General features: G+C 39.9%; 1 protein-coding gene across 1 annotated transcript in view; it reads right to left on the bottom strand.

Annotated features, from left to right (window-relative positions):
• Positions 1-20169, bottom strand: part of LOC124621764 (zinc finger protein 354B-like) — a 145156-nt gene that overhangs the window by 82599 nt on the left and 42388 nt on the right. Inside the window, exon 3 of the mRNA XM_047147178.1 lies at positions 1151-1480. Within this exon, the coding sequence (XP_047003134.1) occupies positions 1151-1480 (330 nt within the window). The remainder of the gene's footprint in view (positions 1-1150; positions 1481-20169) is intronic.

Here is a 20169-nt window from a genome sequence, read left to right as displayed (position 1 = left end):
AAGCAATAGACTGATTTCAGCACTGGTTACTCTTAGTTTATTTCACAACTGTGTGATGTCTACTTCCTTACCATGCAATATTTTTTAGGAACAGTTCCCTGAGGAACTTATTTGTTCTGTCCATTTAGTTGGGTAAAAGAAACTCTAGTAGGCACTTCAACTTTCTTTGATAACAGTTTCTTGATTACCAACTGCCTTCTGTATGTTTGAATTGGTATTTCGATAAAAAAAAAAAAAAAAAAATGTGGAACAGCTCCTGCTGTAAGAGATCATCTTTCTCTTGGAATTTGAATCATTTTGCACTGATGAAAAAGTTCTTCTAAGAAACGAGAATCACATACAAAACAATTCTTAAGGAGATTTCGGTAGGATTGTTCTCAGTTATTCAGAAAATTTAATTCTTTTAAGAGGTCTCAGGAATTTTTTTCTCTAACTTTCTCTGTAGTCATATCAGCATTTCTCCTTGTGTAAATGTTTTTAATTCTTAGTTATTATATTTCATTATTGCCGATTTGTCCAATCAACATTCACAAAAAATGCTACAATCAGAACTCACAAAGTAAGTTCAAACTGTTTTAACAATTGCTAATAATAATAATAATAATCAGACACAACAGACAAGTAATGATGCTGCCAGTAGTTCTCTGAAACAACACAAATGTGGTGTGTCCTGTGTTACCACACAGCAAGACGTAGGACTACTATTACTTGCTGAGGAACAATGAAGTTCAAAAAGTTGTCAAAATTTGTGGATATTATGGCAACACACCCACTCCCAACAAAACTAATGGCATACTCCAATATTTAACTGAATACATAATAAAAGTTTTATGGGTTGCTCACACTTCCAATATAATCTCATCTCCCCAGAAAAAAAAACTAAAAATTACTGTGCTGCTCCCCAGAAAAAAAAACCATAAAAACTATTGTGATGAGTTATTTTGTTCTTTCACATGCAGAATTGTAGATTCCTCTTATCAGTAGGATAGTTCTTCTTCTGGCATATTATGAAACAGAGACTATTACATGTAAATACCGACTGAAAAATCTCCAAATACTGCAGACTAATGTTTATCACAGTATTTAAACACATTTATTTTTAGTGGATAAGAAGGTGGTTTGTTTATTCTGAGTAGCTGTGCAATCAAACCTGTTGCTGGTGCTGGTGCTGTTGCTGTTTCAGTTTGCGTGGTATGCGCTTCTTATGAGGAAGACTGCGACGAGAAGCACGACCTGTGCCATAATCAGAAGAACCAGATCCAGCATCAATGTCTGCTTCCTGATCTAATGCCTGCTCATCTCCACTCTCATCTTCCTCACTTTTTATGTCATATTCTTCCTTCAATTCATCTCTCGGTGACCTCGGAAGCTCATGTTGTATTGCCTGCACATGGTGGCGACGTGTCTGTACTGTCGTTGTAGAAGGAGCAGATGCAGCAGCTTGCTCTGCTTGATGGTACAATTTTAAGATACGATCACCCTGAAAACAGGTAAGCTTAATAAGAAATTATGCTAAAAAATCTAAATTTGTATCATATGTGTTTCATCATTCTAATGAATAAATTTATTGGAACCAACACTGTGAAGATATGATTCAGGACGTAAAAATCATTATTACAGTCTACAATTCAAAATGTGGAACCCCTCTACTTTAAAACTGAGTCAGCATGTGAAAAATACATATTTCAGAAATATTTCAGATACTCTAGGACGATTATTTGACTCTCCTGAAATTATTCCCTATAGCAATATTTACATCTATTTGTATATGTGCTTGCTCACCACAGGAAAGGATTAATCCCCCTAAAAAAACAATATTAACTATTCTTTAACCATCACAAAGAGAGATACTCATTGGTACCTTCATCAGTGGAAGTAAAGCTTCTTAAACACAATACTCTCTCAGATCTGTAAGCTCAAAGTAATTACTTCTAGAATATTGCAAATTATTTCACACTCAAGACTGAATAATATTACCTGGTGCCACATATTTTTAAAAAAATGCGGTGATTCACAATGTCATTTAGTTGGATAAAAGATCCGTAAGTACCCAGTGGGGACTCTGCAATCTGCAAGTTGTCAGAGAGATTCACAAATCGAAATAGATGTAGAAAAAAGTAAAACAGTGTCTTCACTGAATGAAAGTAAAAGTAATTATTGAAGAAGGGAAGTATGTAGGTGTTTAACATCACATTATCAGCAATGATGTTACATACAAATCATTAATGCAGTTGGAGACTGATGGGGAAAAAGATTTATTTGCAGCCTTATGAAAGGAATCCAGTCAGCAGACATCTCACCTGATTTAGGTAAAGCTCTGAAACTCTAGCTTAGGATGACAGGCTGGATATTTGAATCCTGCTCCTCTCAAATACTTGTGCCTTAATCACAGAGCTCCTTCTCTCAATAGTAACCATTAACTCCACTAAAATATTAACTTATTTATACATCAAAATATTAGCTAACCATGTCACACAGACAACTGAAACTTAAAACATACAAAAGTAAGAAATTTCGTTATTATCATTATTATTATTACTGTTGCTGTTTTTGTTGCTCCTGCTGCTTCTGCTATTGCTCACAAAAAGTAATGCTTTGCTGCTACAGCAAACTCTGTCTCTCTCATCATCTATAGCGGATCTACTGCAATAGTTTAGTAACCAAAAAACCCCAGTTTAGTGTACATAAAATGAGCTAGCTTTTATCCACTCATAAGCTACAAGCAAAGTGCAAGCTGTCAATCATACCATTTTCAAAACACTAAACTAAATTAGACTGGAATATTTTGTGTGACAAATCTCTAGCAGACTAGATTAGTGCATACAAGAGCTAATGAGAAAAGAGCAGTGTAGAAGCACATACTGGAATGCTCCATGTTCTGCTACAGAAGATATGTAGACAGTGACATTGATTTGTTCATGAGAAGCTGTATATTCCATAGGTCTGTGATTTGCAAAACAGACGTAGTAACCGAATAATTTGGTATTTCATTTTAACCTACTGATTGCGGTTCAAATAGGAAAAGATAGCACCGGCAATGGAGGGACGGGCAAAGAGAGGGGACTAGAGTACACACAGTGACATTTAAAGAATGGAATTGTGTTGCACATAGTGGGAGCAAGCGGGGAGCAGAAAGACATGGGAGAATGGAAGGAGAGGGAGATGACTGAAAAAACATGAGAGAACTGACCCTCGACATCTACCCCAGCACCAATCCCATTTCCTACCTCCTAACCCTTATAATCATTAGTGTCTAACATGTAACAACTAACTTTACTCCCTTTCATAGGTTTATGAATCATGATAACATTCATCCAAGCAATAATATATGAGCTCTGCACCTTCCTCAGTTCCATCCTATACAACAGTACCTTGCCCCCCCCCCCCCCCCTCCACTTTCATTGATGTTGACGTTACTTACAGTGCACTTAGCTTTTTGTACACTGTGTTTTAGCAGTAATCTCTGTCTTGCATATTACCCTGCCTTCCACCTTTAAGCTCTCAGGTTTTCAAATATAATCGGGTGCAGTCCCCAATAATCAGTCTTTCCTTCTCATCCCGGGCGGTAAGTCTCCTCTGACCCGGGGTTCTGTGTGACTTTTCTGAACTACACCTTGTATTCCTTTTCCTAAAGCTCTTCAGTACCTTTCCCTTCACCCCCATTCCTACCCCTTCAACCCTTCCTCTGGAAGAAGGAGCCACTGGGTCAGAAAGCATGCATAAGTATTTTGTGTGTGTGTGTGTGTGTGTGTGTGTGTGTGTGTGTGTGTGTGTGTGTGTGTGTGAGAGCACGCGCGCGCACGTGCTTTCTCCTGCCGCCACTTGGTGACCAGATTTTTTTGTCCATCCACATACATTACATTGTCAAAAAGTGATTATTTTTGTTACTACGTTAGCTAAAATTGAAATTCAACATCTACAACTTCAGCTGCTTCTTTCGCCTTCTCAATAGTCATTCCTTCTTTATTTTTGAGCTCGTATTTCTTGAACTGTCTTCTTTTAAGACTGGCCATTTCATTTTCATCAGATGTCTTCTTTTTTAAGGCTTCTACTCTTTGTCGTGATGCACTCTTCCCAACTAATATCACTGATTTTGTTATGTCCACATTCAGTTGTTTCTCGCTATTAAGTAAGCCACCTAATGATTGTACTGCATTGTAAACACTTTTTTCTGCCAACAATTCCATCTCTCTTTTTTTCTGCCAACAATTCTGTCTTCTCCTATGTTTTCAACTAAAACTTGTGTGTTAACAGAAAAGCCTCTTTCAACTGCAGCATTTCCATGACACATGCATAACAGCTTCTGCACAAATTTAATGAAGTCATGGTCTGCACTTTGCAGAAAATTCTTCAGGAAGTTATCAAGCTGGTCCCCCTTAGAATTGAACTGTTTCAGTTGTTTCTCAGAATACTCACAAAATTTAAAGAATTCTCTCTTAACTAGGTCATCTGTTGATGACAGTACTATCCAGACTGAGTTGAAGAACATTACTCAAACTTGTGAATGAACAATTTTCATGAAGAAGGAATCATTTACTGCTGGAATACCAAACACCCAGCAACATAATATGATGACGTGCTTGCACTGAAAGTATAAAGCGAGACTGGCGGAGATTGCAACGTGTAAGAGATTGTGGCAGGGTTGGCAAGGAAGATAATTAACATGACTGCAGTCAGTGGACAACACATCAGCTCTCATCTTGCAGCCACTGACGCCGAGACTTTGTGAAGCACTGTTCCTAGTTCAACGGTGGTTTCATTGGCAGTCACCTACAATCAAACAGATGTCAAATCATAACTGTTGCATGTAACCACTGGACATAGTGATATTATATTGAGGGTTGAATCTATTGTTAACTACAGTGTGTAAGTTTATGCCAGTGTTAACTTGTAAGATGAACGCAGAGGCAGAGAAAGTTGATATAACATCATTATTTGCGAAATTAATGGACAAAAATAAAATACTAATGGAGACGGTTGAAAATACTATTAGCAGTAAGCTGGATGAAAATGAGAGAATGCAGAGGAAAACATTTCTAATTAAATAGACAAAAATTATTCAGACCAAATTTGTCTAGGTTTGCAGAACAGGATAACAAAATAACAGAATTAGACAGTAAAGTTAATGTGTTAATGATAAATTTACCCCCAGAGGTACATAGTGTAATTTGTCAAAAGTTCAAGGAATATTTCAAAGAAGTGAATCAAAATCATAAATCTGTACACAACGAGATTTCAAACACATATAAGAGCGTAGAATCATTAGAGCAAGATAGGATATTGAGCCCAGAATCTACCTTAACTAGTTTGGAAGAGAAATTGCAAGCGTTCATTGAACAGAAAATACAGGACACCATTGAATCAAGCACTAGCAAGACCAATTCTGTGGATAATACTGTAAACAATCCACACAAATTTCAAAATATATAGGATATGTTAGGAGAAACTAAGAAAACACTATAGAGTAGACAAACTACTACTAATATTGGGATTTATACAGAATTTTTTGAGGAACTGAGTTTTGTCTTCACCACATATCAAGAAAGTAGTCTTATGAGAAAGAGATAGTCATAAATGTATTGGGTTTAAGGTTTATAGTAATACGCGTGTGAACATCAACGAATATATGAAATGAGCTTTAAGCTATGGACCTGTGTGTCTCAACATATTATATGAATTACTGTTTGCTGGAAGTGTGAAGTATGGTGGTAGAGTATGCAGGAAAATGTCATGCATATTACAATTAGTAGATGTAACATATTTATTAGTAAGATGTGTACTGATTAGTGAAACCATAAAAGGCATAGGGTTAATGCAGATTTATTTTCCTGATTTGGTACTTTTTTTATTTACTTACATGTATACAGTCATTCAGTTATTGTGGAAAAGAAAAAGTTGGATTCAAAATGCTTTCACACTGACAATAGTGTAAGACGTACCCCACAGTTCTAATGTGAAGAAAGAAAAACACGAATTTTTCCTCACTACAGTAGACCTTTCAAAAGAGTAGCATAGCTCATCCAGAATCTGTTCACTTGATCAATTCAAATAACGGTCTCGAAAAAGGACTATACAACGTTGATATGCTAAAGACTTATAAACCGCTACTTTATTAGAAGTAGAGTAATACCGTGAACACAATAAAAGGTTACCTTTATTATTAGATCTATTAAACAAGCCATGTAGCACAATCAATAGCATTTGATCAAATGTTAAATGAGTTTATTGTGTAATAATATTTGCACTGAGCAATTGCAACAACAAAACTTCCTGGCAGATTAAAACTGTGTGCCAGACCGAGACTTGAACTCGGGACCTTTGCCTTTCGCGGGCAAGTGCTCTACCATCTGAGCTACCCAAGCGCAACTCACTCCCCGTCCTCACAGCTTTACTTCTGTCAGTATCTCATCTCCTACCTCCCAAACTTTACAGAAGCCATGTCTCCGCAGTATCCTTTCTTTCAGGAGTGATAGTTCTGCAAGGTTCGCAGGACAGCTTCTGTAAAGTTTGGAAGATAGGAGACAAGATACTGGCAGAAGTAAAGCTGTGAGGATGGGGCGTGAGTCGTGCTTGGGTAGCACAGATGGTAGAGCACTTGCCTGCGAAAGGCGAAGGTCCCGAGTTCGAGTATCAGTGTGGCACACAGTTTTAATCTGCCAGGAAGCTTCATATCAGTTCACACTCTGCTGCAGAGTGAAATCTCATTCTGGGCACAGCAACAACATCTCTATGCAACTATAGAGATGCAAATAATTTGTCAAGTTGTTTCCATATAATTAAATATACATAAAATATTACAAAATACCAGATAGAGATCACTCTTCAAAAGAAAATGTAACAGTATGGTGTAATAATGAGGGCAGTAGAAGGACTTGTGACAATAATTGTTTACAATTCACGAATTACGAACTATTTTTAACATGTGTTGTTAGACCAATCTCTCCAAACATACAATTTTCGGGGCCTGCATGGTGAAGCCAAAAAGTGTCATACAGTAGGGCATTTTAAGACTCTTCATCCTCCGGCTTTTCGGTCACATAATAAACTGCCTACAGGAAAATTAAAGAGACCTTTGTAGAAAAGAGAACCACTTGTATGAATATCAACAGTTCTGATGGAAACCCAGTTCTAAGCAAAGAAGTGAAAGCAGAAAGATGGAAGGAGTATATAGAGGGTCTATACAAGGGCGATGTACTTGAGGACAATACTATGGAAATGGAAGAGGATGTAGATGAAGATGAAATGGGAGATATGATACCGCGTGAAGAGTTTGACAGAGCAATGAAAGATCTAAGTCGAAACAAGGCCCTGGGAGTAGTTCCATTAGAACTACTGACAGCCTTGGGAGAGCCAGCCCTGACAAAACTCTGCCATCTGGTGAGCAAGATGTATGAGACAGGTGAAATACCCTCAGACTTCAAAAAGAATATAATATTTCAAATCCCAAAGAACGCAGGTGTTGACAGGTGCGAAAATTACCGAACTATCAGTTTAATAAGTCACAGCTGCAAAACACTAATGCGAATTCTTTAGAGATGAATGGAAAAACTAGTAGAAGCCGACCTCTGTGTGATGATCAGTTTGGATTCTGTAGAAATGTTGGAACATGTGAGGCAATACTGACCCTACAACTAATCTTAGAAGATAGATTAAGGAAAGGTAAACCTACGTTTCAAGAATTTGTAGACTTAGAGAAAGCTTTTGACAATGTTGACTGGAATACTCTCTTTCAAATTCTGAAGGTGGCACGGGTAAAATACAGGAGCCAAAAGGCTATTTACAATTTGTTCAGAAAGCAGATGGCAGTTATAAGAGTCGAGGGGCATGGAAGTGAAGCAGTGGTTGGGAAGGGAGTGAGACAGGGTTGTAGCCTCTCCCCGATGTTGTTCAATCTGTATATTGAGCAAGCAGTAACGGAAACAAAAGAAAAATTCGGAGTAGGTATTAAAATCCATGGATAAGAAATTAAAACTTTAAGGTTCGCCGATGACATTGTAATTTGGTCAGAGACCTGGAAGAGCAGTTGAATGGAATGGACAGTGTCTTGAAAGGAGGATATAAGATGAACATCAACAAAAGCAAAATTAGGATAATGGAATGTAGTCAAATTAAGTCGGGTGATGCTGAGGGAATTAGATTAGGATATGAGACACTTAAAGTAGTAAAGGAGTTTTGCTATTTGGGGAGTAAAATAACTGATGATGGTCGAAGTAGAGAGGATATAAAATGTAGACTGGCAATGGCAAGGAAAGCATTTCTGAAGAAGAGAAATTTGTTAACATCGATTATAGATTTAAGTGACAGGAAGTTGTTTCTGAAAGTATTTGTATGGAGTGCTGCCATGTATGGAAGTGAAACATGGGCGATAAATAGCTTGGACAAGACGAGAATAGAAGCTTTTGAAATCTGGTGCTACAGAAGAATGCTGAAGATTAGATGGGTAGATCACATAACTAATGAGGAGGTATTGAATAGAATTGGGGAGAAGAGAAATTTGTGGCACAACTTGACAAGAAGAAGGGACCGCTTGGTAGGACATGTTCTGAGGCATCAGGGGATCACAAATTTAGCATTGGAGGGCAGCATGGAGGGTAAAAATCATAGAGGGAGACCAAGAGATGAATATGCTAAGCAGATTCAGAAGGATGTAGGTTGCAGTAGGTACTGGGAGATGAAGAAGCTTGCATAGGATACAGTAGCATGGAGAGCTGCATCAAACCAGTCTCTGGACTGATGATCACAACAACAAAAACAAACAAGGCAGGGTTGTTTTGGAGTGGAGGGTGAGACAGGAATCTGTCTTTGGGATCTATCTTGTTTTATTCTTAAAGTTCCACAAATCCATTCCTAGCTTCCTCCCCTTTTTCTCCTTTAGGTGGTATTATTATATCTTTTCCTCTTTCCACAACCAACAGTCCCCAATTGCAACCATTCTCATTTCTGTTAAGTTTCGACCTGTTTTCACAGGACTCCCGAGACTGATCTGCAAACATGAGACATGACAATATGACAAACATTCAAGTGTGGTGATGTTTAGGCATGTCAGACATTCTCTGGGGCGATAGCCAGGTGCGATGCAACAGTTGCATCGAAAGTGAGATGCTAAACACACGTGAATGGTGAATGAAGCGCCATTTGCTCGAACAGCAGATCCATTGACGTAATAAAAGAAAACTTGATTTCTTCAAGACAGAGTACAGCAAGGGAAAATAAAATTCATAACTAGGAAAACTGGATATTACTGATGCATGACAACATATTATATGTATAAAAGAATACATATTTCAGCAAACTGGTACAAAATAAGTTCTCATATAAAATGTTTCAAGAATACAGATTGGTTAAAAGCACAAGATAGTATTATCTCACATATACTAATTAGAAATATTGTTAATAAAGAGTTAATTAAATGTATAAAGTGTGACTGAGTAAATAGGTAGGCCTGGGTGTTAGTCTATAAAATATTATAAGTATGTGGATTTGCTTTAATAACTGGAAGGAACTAGAGTAAAAAGAAAAATAAGATATAAGCTGAGGAGCAACACAGGTTGACATCTGGGTACAGTCAAGTATTAAGTCAAGAAATCTCTTCAAACTGAGGTAAGGAGATAAGTAGAAAATAAGTTGATAAATGCTGTGTGATTCGTTTATAATATAAAGTTTACTCACATCAGGAAAAATAGAAATGGGAGACGGATAGACAGATTCATGAGAGAGATTGGTCTACAGAGTGGGTTAGGCACATTTATGTATAAGGTTCAAATGGCTCTAAGCACTACGGGACTTAACATCTGAGGTCATCATCAGTCCCTTAGACTTAGAAATACTTAAAACTAACTAACCTAAGGACATCACACAAATCTATGCCCAAAGCAGGATTCAAACTTGCGACCATAGCAGCAGCACGGTTCCGGACTGAAGCGCCTAGAACCGCTCAGCCACAGCAGCCAGCTATGTATAGGGGAACTGTTTCATAAAAAGAGTTAAAATCTCATGTAACTTAAAGCAAATCAGTCTCTTTATTGAGATAACAGACCAAGGAAACAAACAATACCCACCTACAGAGAGAAGTTTCAGTTATTTTAAAAGAAACGTGTGTACGCCCTTTGTAAAAAGAGTCATGACATAGCATAATGTTTAAATATGATACATGATAGTTATATTGAACAAAGCAGGTTTTCTCAAATATTGTTAGATGTGAGCTGGAGTAATAGTCACTAATGATATGTATAAATGACATACCTGTTGAGAAAATGAAAATTTTGATGCATATGAATAAACAATTATGCACATCTTTCTCTTGAGCATGGGGATATGTAGTGTAACAGGGCGTTTTATCAAATACCCTGGTCCACTATCACTATTCGTACCAGCTAAAGATGATCATGATAATGGATATTTGTTAAATAGTATATATGAAAGTAGCAGGTACTGTGTGCCCCAATCATGTTTGTACAGAAGGTGCACGCCCCGTGACAAGTGTAGTGGCAAGCTGTCATGCGTTGTGCGACGATCACTTGCTATAACAAGGCTATAAGTATGCTTCGGAACTCCAAGCTGGCAGTATCACAGACTGAACAGAGTAAGAGGACTGCTGACAATGTCAACAGGGAGACAAAAACAAATGAATAACTTTTATGTTAAAGATAACTCTGATGACATAGGGGTCAGGCGTTCTGTATCAGTAGGTGTTAATGTTTGATGTCTAATTAAATTACTTTAAGTTATAATTACTGAAATATGTCAGGGTGAAAAGTGAATACTTTAACAGAGTTGCCACAAGTTTCCCCAAGTCAAATTCCCTGATATTTCCCCGATTTCCAGATAAGTTTTAGCATTTTTCCCTGAGAGATTTTGAGGTCTCAAGGGTAAGTAAAGAAGTAAGTTCACAAAAAATCTAAGGACTTCTGTATTCCTTCTTGTGTGAGCAAAAATCTTAAGTATTAAGATCAACATATTTTGTAATGAACTGTTTTTAGATGGAGAAAGCAAACCAAATGATATATATGTTTTATTAAGGCCACTGTTGTTATTTTATTTAAATAAAATGAAACACATCTCACAACAAAAATACACATTTCCTCAGAGTTGAACAACAGATTTAAAATACCTTCACTGATTTCAGAAATAACCTCAGAAAAAAGTAGGCCTCTTAAAAGAAGTGTTGTGTAAACCAGCACTATAAGTGACCACCAATAAAATGCTGGTTCTACTATGTTCGTTATTGTCGATTATTACCCACTGTGTTATCTCTATTGTTTTACAAGTACAATATTATGAAAAGGAAAGTTGCTACTCAGCATATAGTGGAGATGCTGCGTCGCAGATAGGCACAACGTAAAGACTCTTACAATTAAAGCTTTCGGCCATTAAGGCCTTTTGTCAACAATAGATGATGACACACACACACACACACACACACACACACACACACACACACGCTCGCAAATGCAACTCGCACACACTACTGCAGTCTCAGGCAAATGACCCAGTTGGTTGCCTGAGACTGCAGTAGTGCGTGCGAGTTCTGTGTGTGTGTGTGTGTGTGTGTGTGTGTGTGTGTGTGTCTCATCTATTGTTGACGAAGGCCTTAACGGCCGAAAGCTTTAATTGTAAAGGCTTCCTTTTTTTTTCTTTTTTTTACCTATATGCGACTCAGCATCTCCACTATATGGTGTGTAGCAACAGCAACTTTCCTTTTCACAATATTTTAATATTCTATCCTGGATTTTCCATTGTTTGGTCTTACAGGTACAGAAATATATCAGTACACAGCATACAAACTGCCAGCAACTGTCAAAATGTTCTTCTTACTATCGTCCATACTTTTTAGTAGGGCCTATGTAAACTACTTTTGAAGTGCCACAATATACAGCAATACATAAAATGTCTGTAAAATGCTGCACTGAACAATGTACTTGGAGTGAGACAGCTGCAATTCCTGAAATCCATCGCCCATGGCCTTGGGCCTGCTGAAGAGCACCTCAGTCCTGGGTCCATGGATAAACCAAGAAAATCCACCACGTCATGGCACACCCAAACAGATTGGCCTGCAGGCAGATCACTGAGGCTATATCCAATGATCAGGGCCTGCACATTAGAGGGAAACGATGGGCTTCAAATCGGCAGGTCCGATATGTTAAGAGATACCAGCAGAAATGGCCTGCGTTTTTGGGCCGTCATGGAAATCCACTCATGTGGCCAGCTATTCGCATGTCGCACCATGTTGATGAAGTGAGACCACAGTGATCAATCCATGGAACAGATAACTGTGCAAATACTCTGTCAATCAGAACTAATGACAATAGGTAGCAACCCAACTTCAAGATGATCGATGAGCCACAGACAGGCCCGTAGAAAAGACAAACACATTTTCACAAATAAACTTTCAGCCATAGCCTTTGTCAGAAAATGACAGCACAGACACATTCACACAATCACTCACATACAACTCATGCACCCATTACCACCGTCTCCAGCCACTGCGTCAACAATCTTTGAGACACAGATCCAAACAAACTACTCCTCATGCCTCCCTGCCTCTTGTTGGCAGCTTCTAGGCTAGCAGCAAGAAGCGGTAGCAGCACTGACAGCAAGCTGAGAGGAAGGGTAAGAAGGGGAGAAAACAAGGAAGAAGGGAAGCAGCGCACATTCTCAGCTGTGCCCAGCCAGTGACGATGCACGACACCTCTGTAAACAAACCATTTCATCTACTGGGACAAAAACGAAATTTTTCCAGTATTTTTTTTTCCCCCAAATCAGCCTGACATTTCACTGATTTCCCTGACATATTTGAAATTCTCTGATATTCTCTGATTTCCAGAACTTGTGGCAATCCTGTTTAAATACAGATATGTGCAAATGACAGTTCAAAGTTCACTTAGTAGCTAGAAATATAGTCGTAATCTAACATTTCATCACCCAACAAGGAGGGAAGTACAGAAGAAAAGCAAGTTCATACATGGAGGTGGGACTGAGCAGCTGCACCACCAGAACAATTTCTAAAAGGTGACTGTTCATCAGCAAGATTTATAACAGGTAACTGGCAGATTCAACATGGTGAAAACCAAGTGCAGACAGCAGCTGAAGTGCACCACTAAGAAAAATCCTTCTGTTTCACCATATGTGCTGTTAGTAGTAGTTTATCCTGTAGTGAAGTAGAAGTGGATAGTTCCTGTGAATTATTATGGGTGGAGGTTACACTAAACAACCGAACTAGGTTAATAATTGGCTCCTTTTACCGACCTCCCGACTCAGCAGCAGTAGTGGCAGAACAACTGAGAGAAAATTTGGAATACATTTCACATAAATTTTCTCAGCATGTTATAGTCTTAGGTGGAGATTTCAATTTACCAGATATAGACTGGGACACTCAGATGTTTAGGACGGGTGGTAGGGACAGAGCATCGAGTGACATTATACTGAGTGCACTATCCGAAAATTACCTCGAGCAATTAAACAGAGAACCGACTCGTGGAGATAACATATTGGACCTACTGATAACAAACAGACCCGAACTTTTCGAATCTGTATGTACAGAACAGGGAATCAGTGATCATAAGGCCGTTGCAGCATCCCTGAATATGGAAGTTAATAGGAATATAAAAAAAGGGAGGAAGGTTTATCTGTTTAGCAAGAGTAATAGAAGGCAGATTTCAGACTACCTAACAGATCAAAACGAAAATTTCTGTTCCGACACTGACAATGTTGAGTGTTTATGGAAAAAGTTCAAGGCAATCGTAAAATGCGTTTTAGACAGGTACGTGCCGAGTAAAACGGTGAGGGACGGGAAAAACCCACCGTGGTACAACAACAAAGTTAGGAAACTACTGCGAAAGCAAAGAGAGCTCCACTCAAAGTTTAAACGCAGCCAAAACCTCTCAGACAAACAGAAGCTAAACGATGTCAAAGTTAGCGTAAGGAGGGCTATGCGTGAAGCGTTCATTGAATTCGAAAGTAAAATTCTATGTACCGACTTGACAGAAAATCCTAGGAAGTTCTGGTCTTACGTTAAATCAGTAAGTGGCTCGAAACAGTATATCCAGACACTACGGGATGATGATGGCATTGAAACAGAGGATGACACGCGTAAAGCTGAAATACTAAACACCTTTTTCCAAAGCTGTTTCACAGGGGAAGACCGCACTGCAGTTCCTTCTCTAAATCCTCGCACAAACGAAAAAATGGCTGACATCGAAATAAGTGTTCAAGGAATAGAAAAGCAACTGGAATCACTCAATAGAGGAAAGTCCACTGGACCTGACGGGATACCAATTCGATTCTACACAGAGTACGCGAAAGAACTTGCCCCCCTTCTAACAGCCGTGTACCGCAAGTCTCTAGAGGAACGGAGGGTTCCAAATGATTGGAAAAGAGCACAGATAGTCCCAGTCTTCAAGAAGGGTCGTCGAGCAGATGCGCAAAACTATAGACCTATATCTCTTACGTCGATCTCTTGTAGAATTTTAGAACATGTTTTTTGCTCGCGTATCATGTCATTTCTGGAAACCCGGAATCTACTATGTAGGAATCAACATGGATTCCGGAAACAGCGATCGCGTGAGACCCAACTCGCCTTATTTGTTCATGAGACCCAGAAAATATTAGATACAGGCTCCCAGGTAGATGCTATTTTTCTTGACTTCCGGAAGGCGTTCGATACAGTTCCGCACTGTCGCCTGATAAGCAAAGTAAGAGCCTACGGAATATCAGACCAGCTGTGTGGCTGGATTGAGGAGTTTTTGGCAAACAGAACACAGCATGTTGTTATCAATGGAGAGTCGTCTACAGACGTTAAAGTAACCTCTGGCGTGCCACAGGGGAGTGTTATGGGACCATTGCTTTTCACAATATATATAAATGACTTAGTAGATAGTGTCGGAAGTTCCATGCGGCTTTTCGCGAATGATGCTGTAGTATACAGAGAAGTTGCTGCATTAGAAAATTGTAGCGAAATACAGGAAGATCTGCAGCGGATAGGCACTTGGTGCAGGGAGTGGCAACTGACCCTTAACATAGACAAATGTAATGTATTGCGAATACATAGAAAGAAGGATCCTTTATTGTATGAGTATATGATAGCGGAACAAACACTGGTAGCAGTTACTTCTGTAAAATATCTGGGAGTATGCGTACGGAACGATTTGAAGTGGAATGATCATATAAAACTAATTGTTGGTAAGGCGGGTACCAGGTTGAGATTCATTGGGAGAGTGCTTAGAAAATGTAGTCCATCAACAAAGGAGGTGGCTTACAAAACACTCGTTCGACCTATACTTGAGTACTGCTCATCAGTGTGGGATCCGTACCAGGTCGGGTTGACGGAGGAGATAGAGAAGATCCAAAGAAGAGCGGCGCGTTTCGTCACTGGGTTATTTGGTAACCGTGATAGCGTTACGGAGATGTTTAATAAACTCAAGTGGCAGACTCTGCAAGAGAGGCGCTCTGCATCGCGGTGTAGCTTGCTCGCCAGGTTTCGAGAGGGTGCGTTTCTGGATGAGGTATCGAATATATTGCTTCCCCCTACTTATACTTCCCGAGGAGATCACGAATGTAAAATTAGAGAGATTAGAGCGTGCACGGAGGCTTTCAGACAGTCGTTCTTCCCGCGAACCATACGCGACTGGAACAGGAAAGGGAGGTAATGACAGTGGCACGTAAAGTGCCCTCCGCCACACACCGTTGGGTGGCTTGCGGAGTATCAATGTAGATGTAGATGTAGATGTAGATGTAGATGTGATGTCTTGTAAACCACCACAAAGGAAACGACTAGAATTAAAAATTGCATACCTTCAAAAAACATGCATGCTATTATTTGACCACTAACTTGCAATGGCCGTGTCAAGGTGGATACACCAGTTCCCGTCAGATCACTGAAACTAAGCACTGACGGGCGTGGCCAGTACTTGGGTGGATTACTATCCAGGTGTGCCACGCAGTATTAACATTTTCCCCTATGTCTTTATGGTATAGGGGTCAGGAAGGGTGGTGGCATGGAGTCCGTTATCGCCAGTCTTTGTGCCAAATGTCCTGGATCCAATTCCAAACCTCTCCACACTGTCGCATGAAGTGAGGGCATGTGACACTGTTGATGGTGATCCATCCATCGTAAGGGGACATTAAGCTCGGTAGCCCCTTTGGTGGTCTTCCGAGAATAGGAGGCTATGTTCTGGCACTGGGTTTCACCCTCTCCCTTCCTCTCATAATCTCCAAAACAAACATGACATTACACTACACACGCACCCAGTATAGTCACTTGCCACAAGAAAAGCAAGTTCATACACGGCGATGGGACTGAGTTGCTGGACCACCAGAACAATTTCTAAAAGCAAGATTTATAACAGGTAACTGGTGCCCACACTTGCCAGATATACTCAGTAGACAGCAATCACACCTCACGAAGGAAAAGTGCCTGTGGGCATGAAGGATAGGGAAAATCTTTCCACTTTACCGGCTGAACCTGTCCTTCAGAGTCTTCCAGCCATTCATGCCATACAACTTTATTTTACTTTTTACCACTGTCAGACTTCACATCATTCTACACCATTACAGCTAGTCATCCAGATCCTGAGTCTGCAAATCCACGACCAGTACTTTCACTATGCAGAGGGGACATCATTATATGAAAGATACAGGTTAGTGCATTTCAGGTACTTACAGCGAGATACAAGGGATGAGTGGGTCTCAACCAGCAACCTCGCCGAGTTCGATCTACTGCCAACAGGTTCTGTGACTGGTCTTGTTAATGCAAGGGGAGTGATGAATTTGGGTCCAAGTGATCTTTCCTTCCTTTTAACGTTCCCCAACCTACCCCAGACTCCTCTGGAAGGAAGGGCTATCAGATACGAAAGCTAGGAAGTGTTCCACTGTTACGTTTATGTGGGTCTACCAGAAGCAGTAATGTGTTTCGCCTCCTGAAGATATTTATTGGCCAACAACTCTAGCTCACAGATTAATCATTGTTAATAATAAACAAAAACAACACAAGTTCAAACTTTTCACACTTTACAGGTTTTTTTCCTCCATGAAAACAGCTGTGATGGTAATCTCAATCCCAGTATTTTGCATTTATCAGCATTAAGATGAAATTAATTAGGGGGGGGGGGGGGGGGGGGGGAAGCTAATTTTTGTATCTTTAAACTGTGCAAAGGAGAGTGTGAAAGTACAGCTTGGCATCTGTGACTCTTCAGATTTGATACTCATAAAAAATGCTTGAAAAAGTATGTTTTCTTGCAAATACTTCAGCATCTGGTGACTTGTTCCCAAGTAAAATTTAGTATTCACGTACTAAATGAAAATAGACATTTCCGCAGTTCTGGTGAAATGTAGCACACCTATGGTAATCTTCAAGCTATGTGTTCAGTAGTAGAGCTCGACATTACATATCAATCATTATGAAACAGATAATAGAAAAGAGTAAGTAGGGCAGTTTGTTGATTATGCATATTGCAGCAGTTACACTGAAAGGAAAGGAATTCATAGCAACTGATGGCTATGGAGAACTGTATGAAACCAAACCTACCACTGATGACAGAAACAACAAGAATCAATGAGTATAAGCTTCAAACAATCCAGATGGAGCAATGTGGGCTGCAGTGACAAGAGATCTACATCTACATCTACATCCATACTCCGCAAGCCACCTGACTGTGTGTGGCGGAGGGTACCTTGAGTACCTCTTTCGGTTCTCCCTTCTATTCCAGTCTCGTATTGTTCGTGGAAAGAAGGATTGTCGGTATGCTTCTGTGTGGGCTCTAATCTCTCTGATTTTATCCTCATGGTCTCTTCGCGAGATATACGTAGGAGGGAGCAATATACTGCTTGACTCCTCGGTGAAGGTATGTTCTCGAAACTTCAACAAAAGCCCGTACCAAGCTACTGAGCGTCTCTCCTGTAGAGTCTTCCACTGGAGTTTATCTATCATCTCCGTAACGCTTTCGCAACTGCTAAATGATCCTGTAACGAAGCGCGTTGCTCTCCGTTGGATCTGCTCTATCTCTTCTACCAACCCTATCGATACGGATCCCACACTGGTGAGCAGTATTCAAGCAGTGGGCGAACAAGCGTACTGTAACCTACTTCCTTTGTTTTCGGATTGCACTTCCTTAGGATTCTTCCGATGAATCTCAGTCCGGCATCTGCTTTACCAACGATCAACTTTATATGATCATTCCATTTTAAATCATTCCTAATGCGTACTCCCAGATAATTTATGGAATTAACTGCTTCCAGTTGCTGACCTGCTATTTTGTAGCTAAATGATAATAGATTTATCTTTCTATGTATTCGCAGCACATTACACTTGTCTACATTGAGATTCAATTGCCATTCCCTGCACCTGCATTTCAGTACAATTTTCCATTGTTACAACCTCTCGATATACCACAGCATCATCCACAAAAAGCCTCAGTGAACTTCCGATGTCATCCACAAGGTCATTTATGCATATTGTGAATAGCAACGGTCCTACAACACTCCCCTGCGGCACACCTGAAATCACTCTTACTTCGGAAGACTTCTCTCGATTGAGAATGACATGCTGTGTTCTGTTATCTAGGAACCCTTCAATCCAATCACACAATTGGTCTGATAGTCCATATGCTCTTACTTTGTTCATTAAATGACTGTGGGGAACTGTACCGAACACCTTGCGGAAGTCAAGAAACACCTGTGTCCATGGCCCTCTGAGTCTCATGGACGAATAGCGCGAGCTGGGTTTCACACGACCGTCTTTTTCGAAACCCATGCTGATTCCTACAGAGTAGATTTCTAGTCTCCAGAAAAGTCATTATACTCTAACATAATACGTGTTCCAAAATTCTACAACTGATCGACGTTAGAGATATAGGTCTATAGTTCTGCACATCTGTTCGACGTCCCTTCTTGAAAACGGGGATGACCTGTGCCTTTTTCCAATCCTTTGGAATGCTACGCTCTTCTAGGGACCTATGGTACACCGCTGCAAGAAGGGGGGCAAGTTCCTTCGCGTACTCTGTGTAAAATCGAACTGGTATCCCACCAGGTCCAGCGGCCTTTCCTCTTTTGAGCGATTTTAATTGTTTCTCTATCCCTCTGTCATCTATTTTGATATCTGCCATTTTGTCATCTGTGCGACAATCTAGAGATGGAACTACAGTGCAGTCTTCCTCTGTGAAACAGCTTTGGGAAAAGACATTTAGTATTTCGGCCTTTAGTCTGTCATCCTCTGTTTCAGTACCATTTTGGTCACAGAGTGTCTGGACATTTTGTTTTGATCCATCTACCGCTTTGACATAAGACCAAAATTTCTTAGGATTTCTGCCAAGTCAGTACATAGAACTTTACTTTCGAATTCACTGAACGCCTCTCGCATAGCCCTCCTCACACTACATTTCGCTTCGCGTAATTTCTGTTTGTCTGCAAGGCTTTGGCTATGCTTATGTTTGCTGTGAAGTTCCCTTTGCTTTCGCAGCAGTTTTCTAGCTCTGTTGTTGTACCACGGTGGCTCTTTATCATCTCTTACGATCTTGCTTGGCACATACTCATCTAACGCATATTGTACGATGGTTCTGAACTTTGTCCACTGATCCTCAACACTACCTGTACTTGAGACAAAACTTTTGTGTTGAGCCGTCAGGTACTCTGTAATCTACTTTTTGTCACTTTTGCTAAACAGAAAAATCTTCCTACCTTTTTTAATATTTCTATTTTCGGCTGAAATCATCAATGGAGTAACCGCTTTATGATCACTGATTCCCTGTTCTGCGTCAACTGTTTCAAATAGTTCGGGTCTGTTTGTCACCAGAAGGTCTAATATGTTATCGCCATGAGTTGGTTCTCTGTTTAACTGCTCAAGGTAATTTTCAGATAAAGCACTTAAAAAAATTTCACTGGATTCTTTGTCCCTGCCACCCGTTATGAACGTTTGAGTCTCCCAGTCTATATCTGGCAAATTAAAATCTCCACCCAGTAATATAGCATGGTGGGGAAATCTACTCGAAATATTTTCCAAATTATCCTTCAGGTGCTCAGCCACAACAGCTGCTGAGCCAGGGGGCCTATAGAGACATCCAATTACCATGTCTGAACCTGCTTTAACCGTGACCTTCACCCAAATAATTTCACATTTCGGATCTCCGTCAATTTTCTTCGATACTATTACACTTCTTATCGCTATAAACACGCCTCCCC

Source organism: Schistocerca americana, chromosome 7, assembly GCF_021461395.2.
Source record: "Schistocerca americana isolate TAMUIC-IGC-003095 chromosome 7, iqSchAmer2.1, whole genome shotgun sequence".
In the NCBI taxonomy this organism is placed as follows: Eukaryota; Metazoa; Arthropoda; class Insecta; order Orthoptera; family Acrididae; genus Schistocerca; species Schistocerca americana.
The sequence above is the reverse complement of the archived record's forward strand: the minus strand, read 5'-3'. Positions and strand labels throughout refer to the sequence as shown.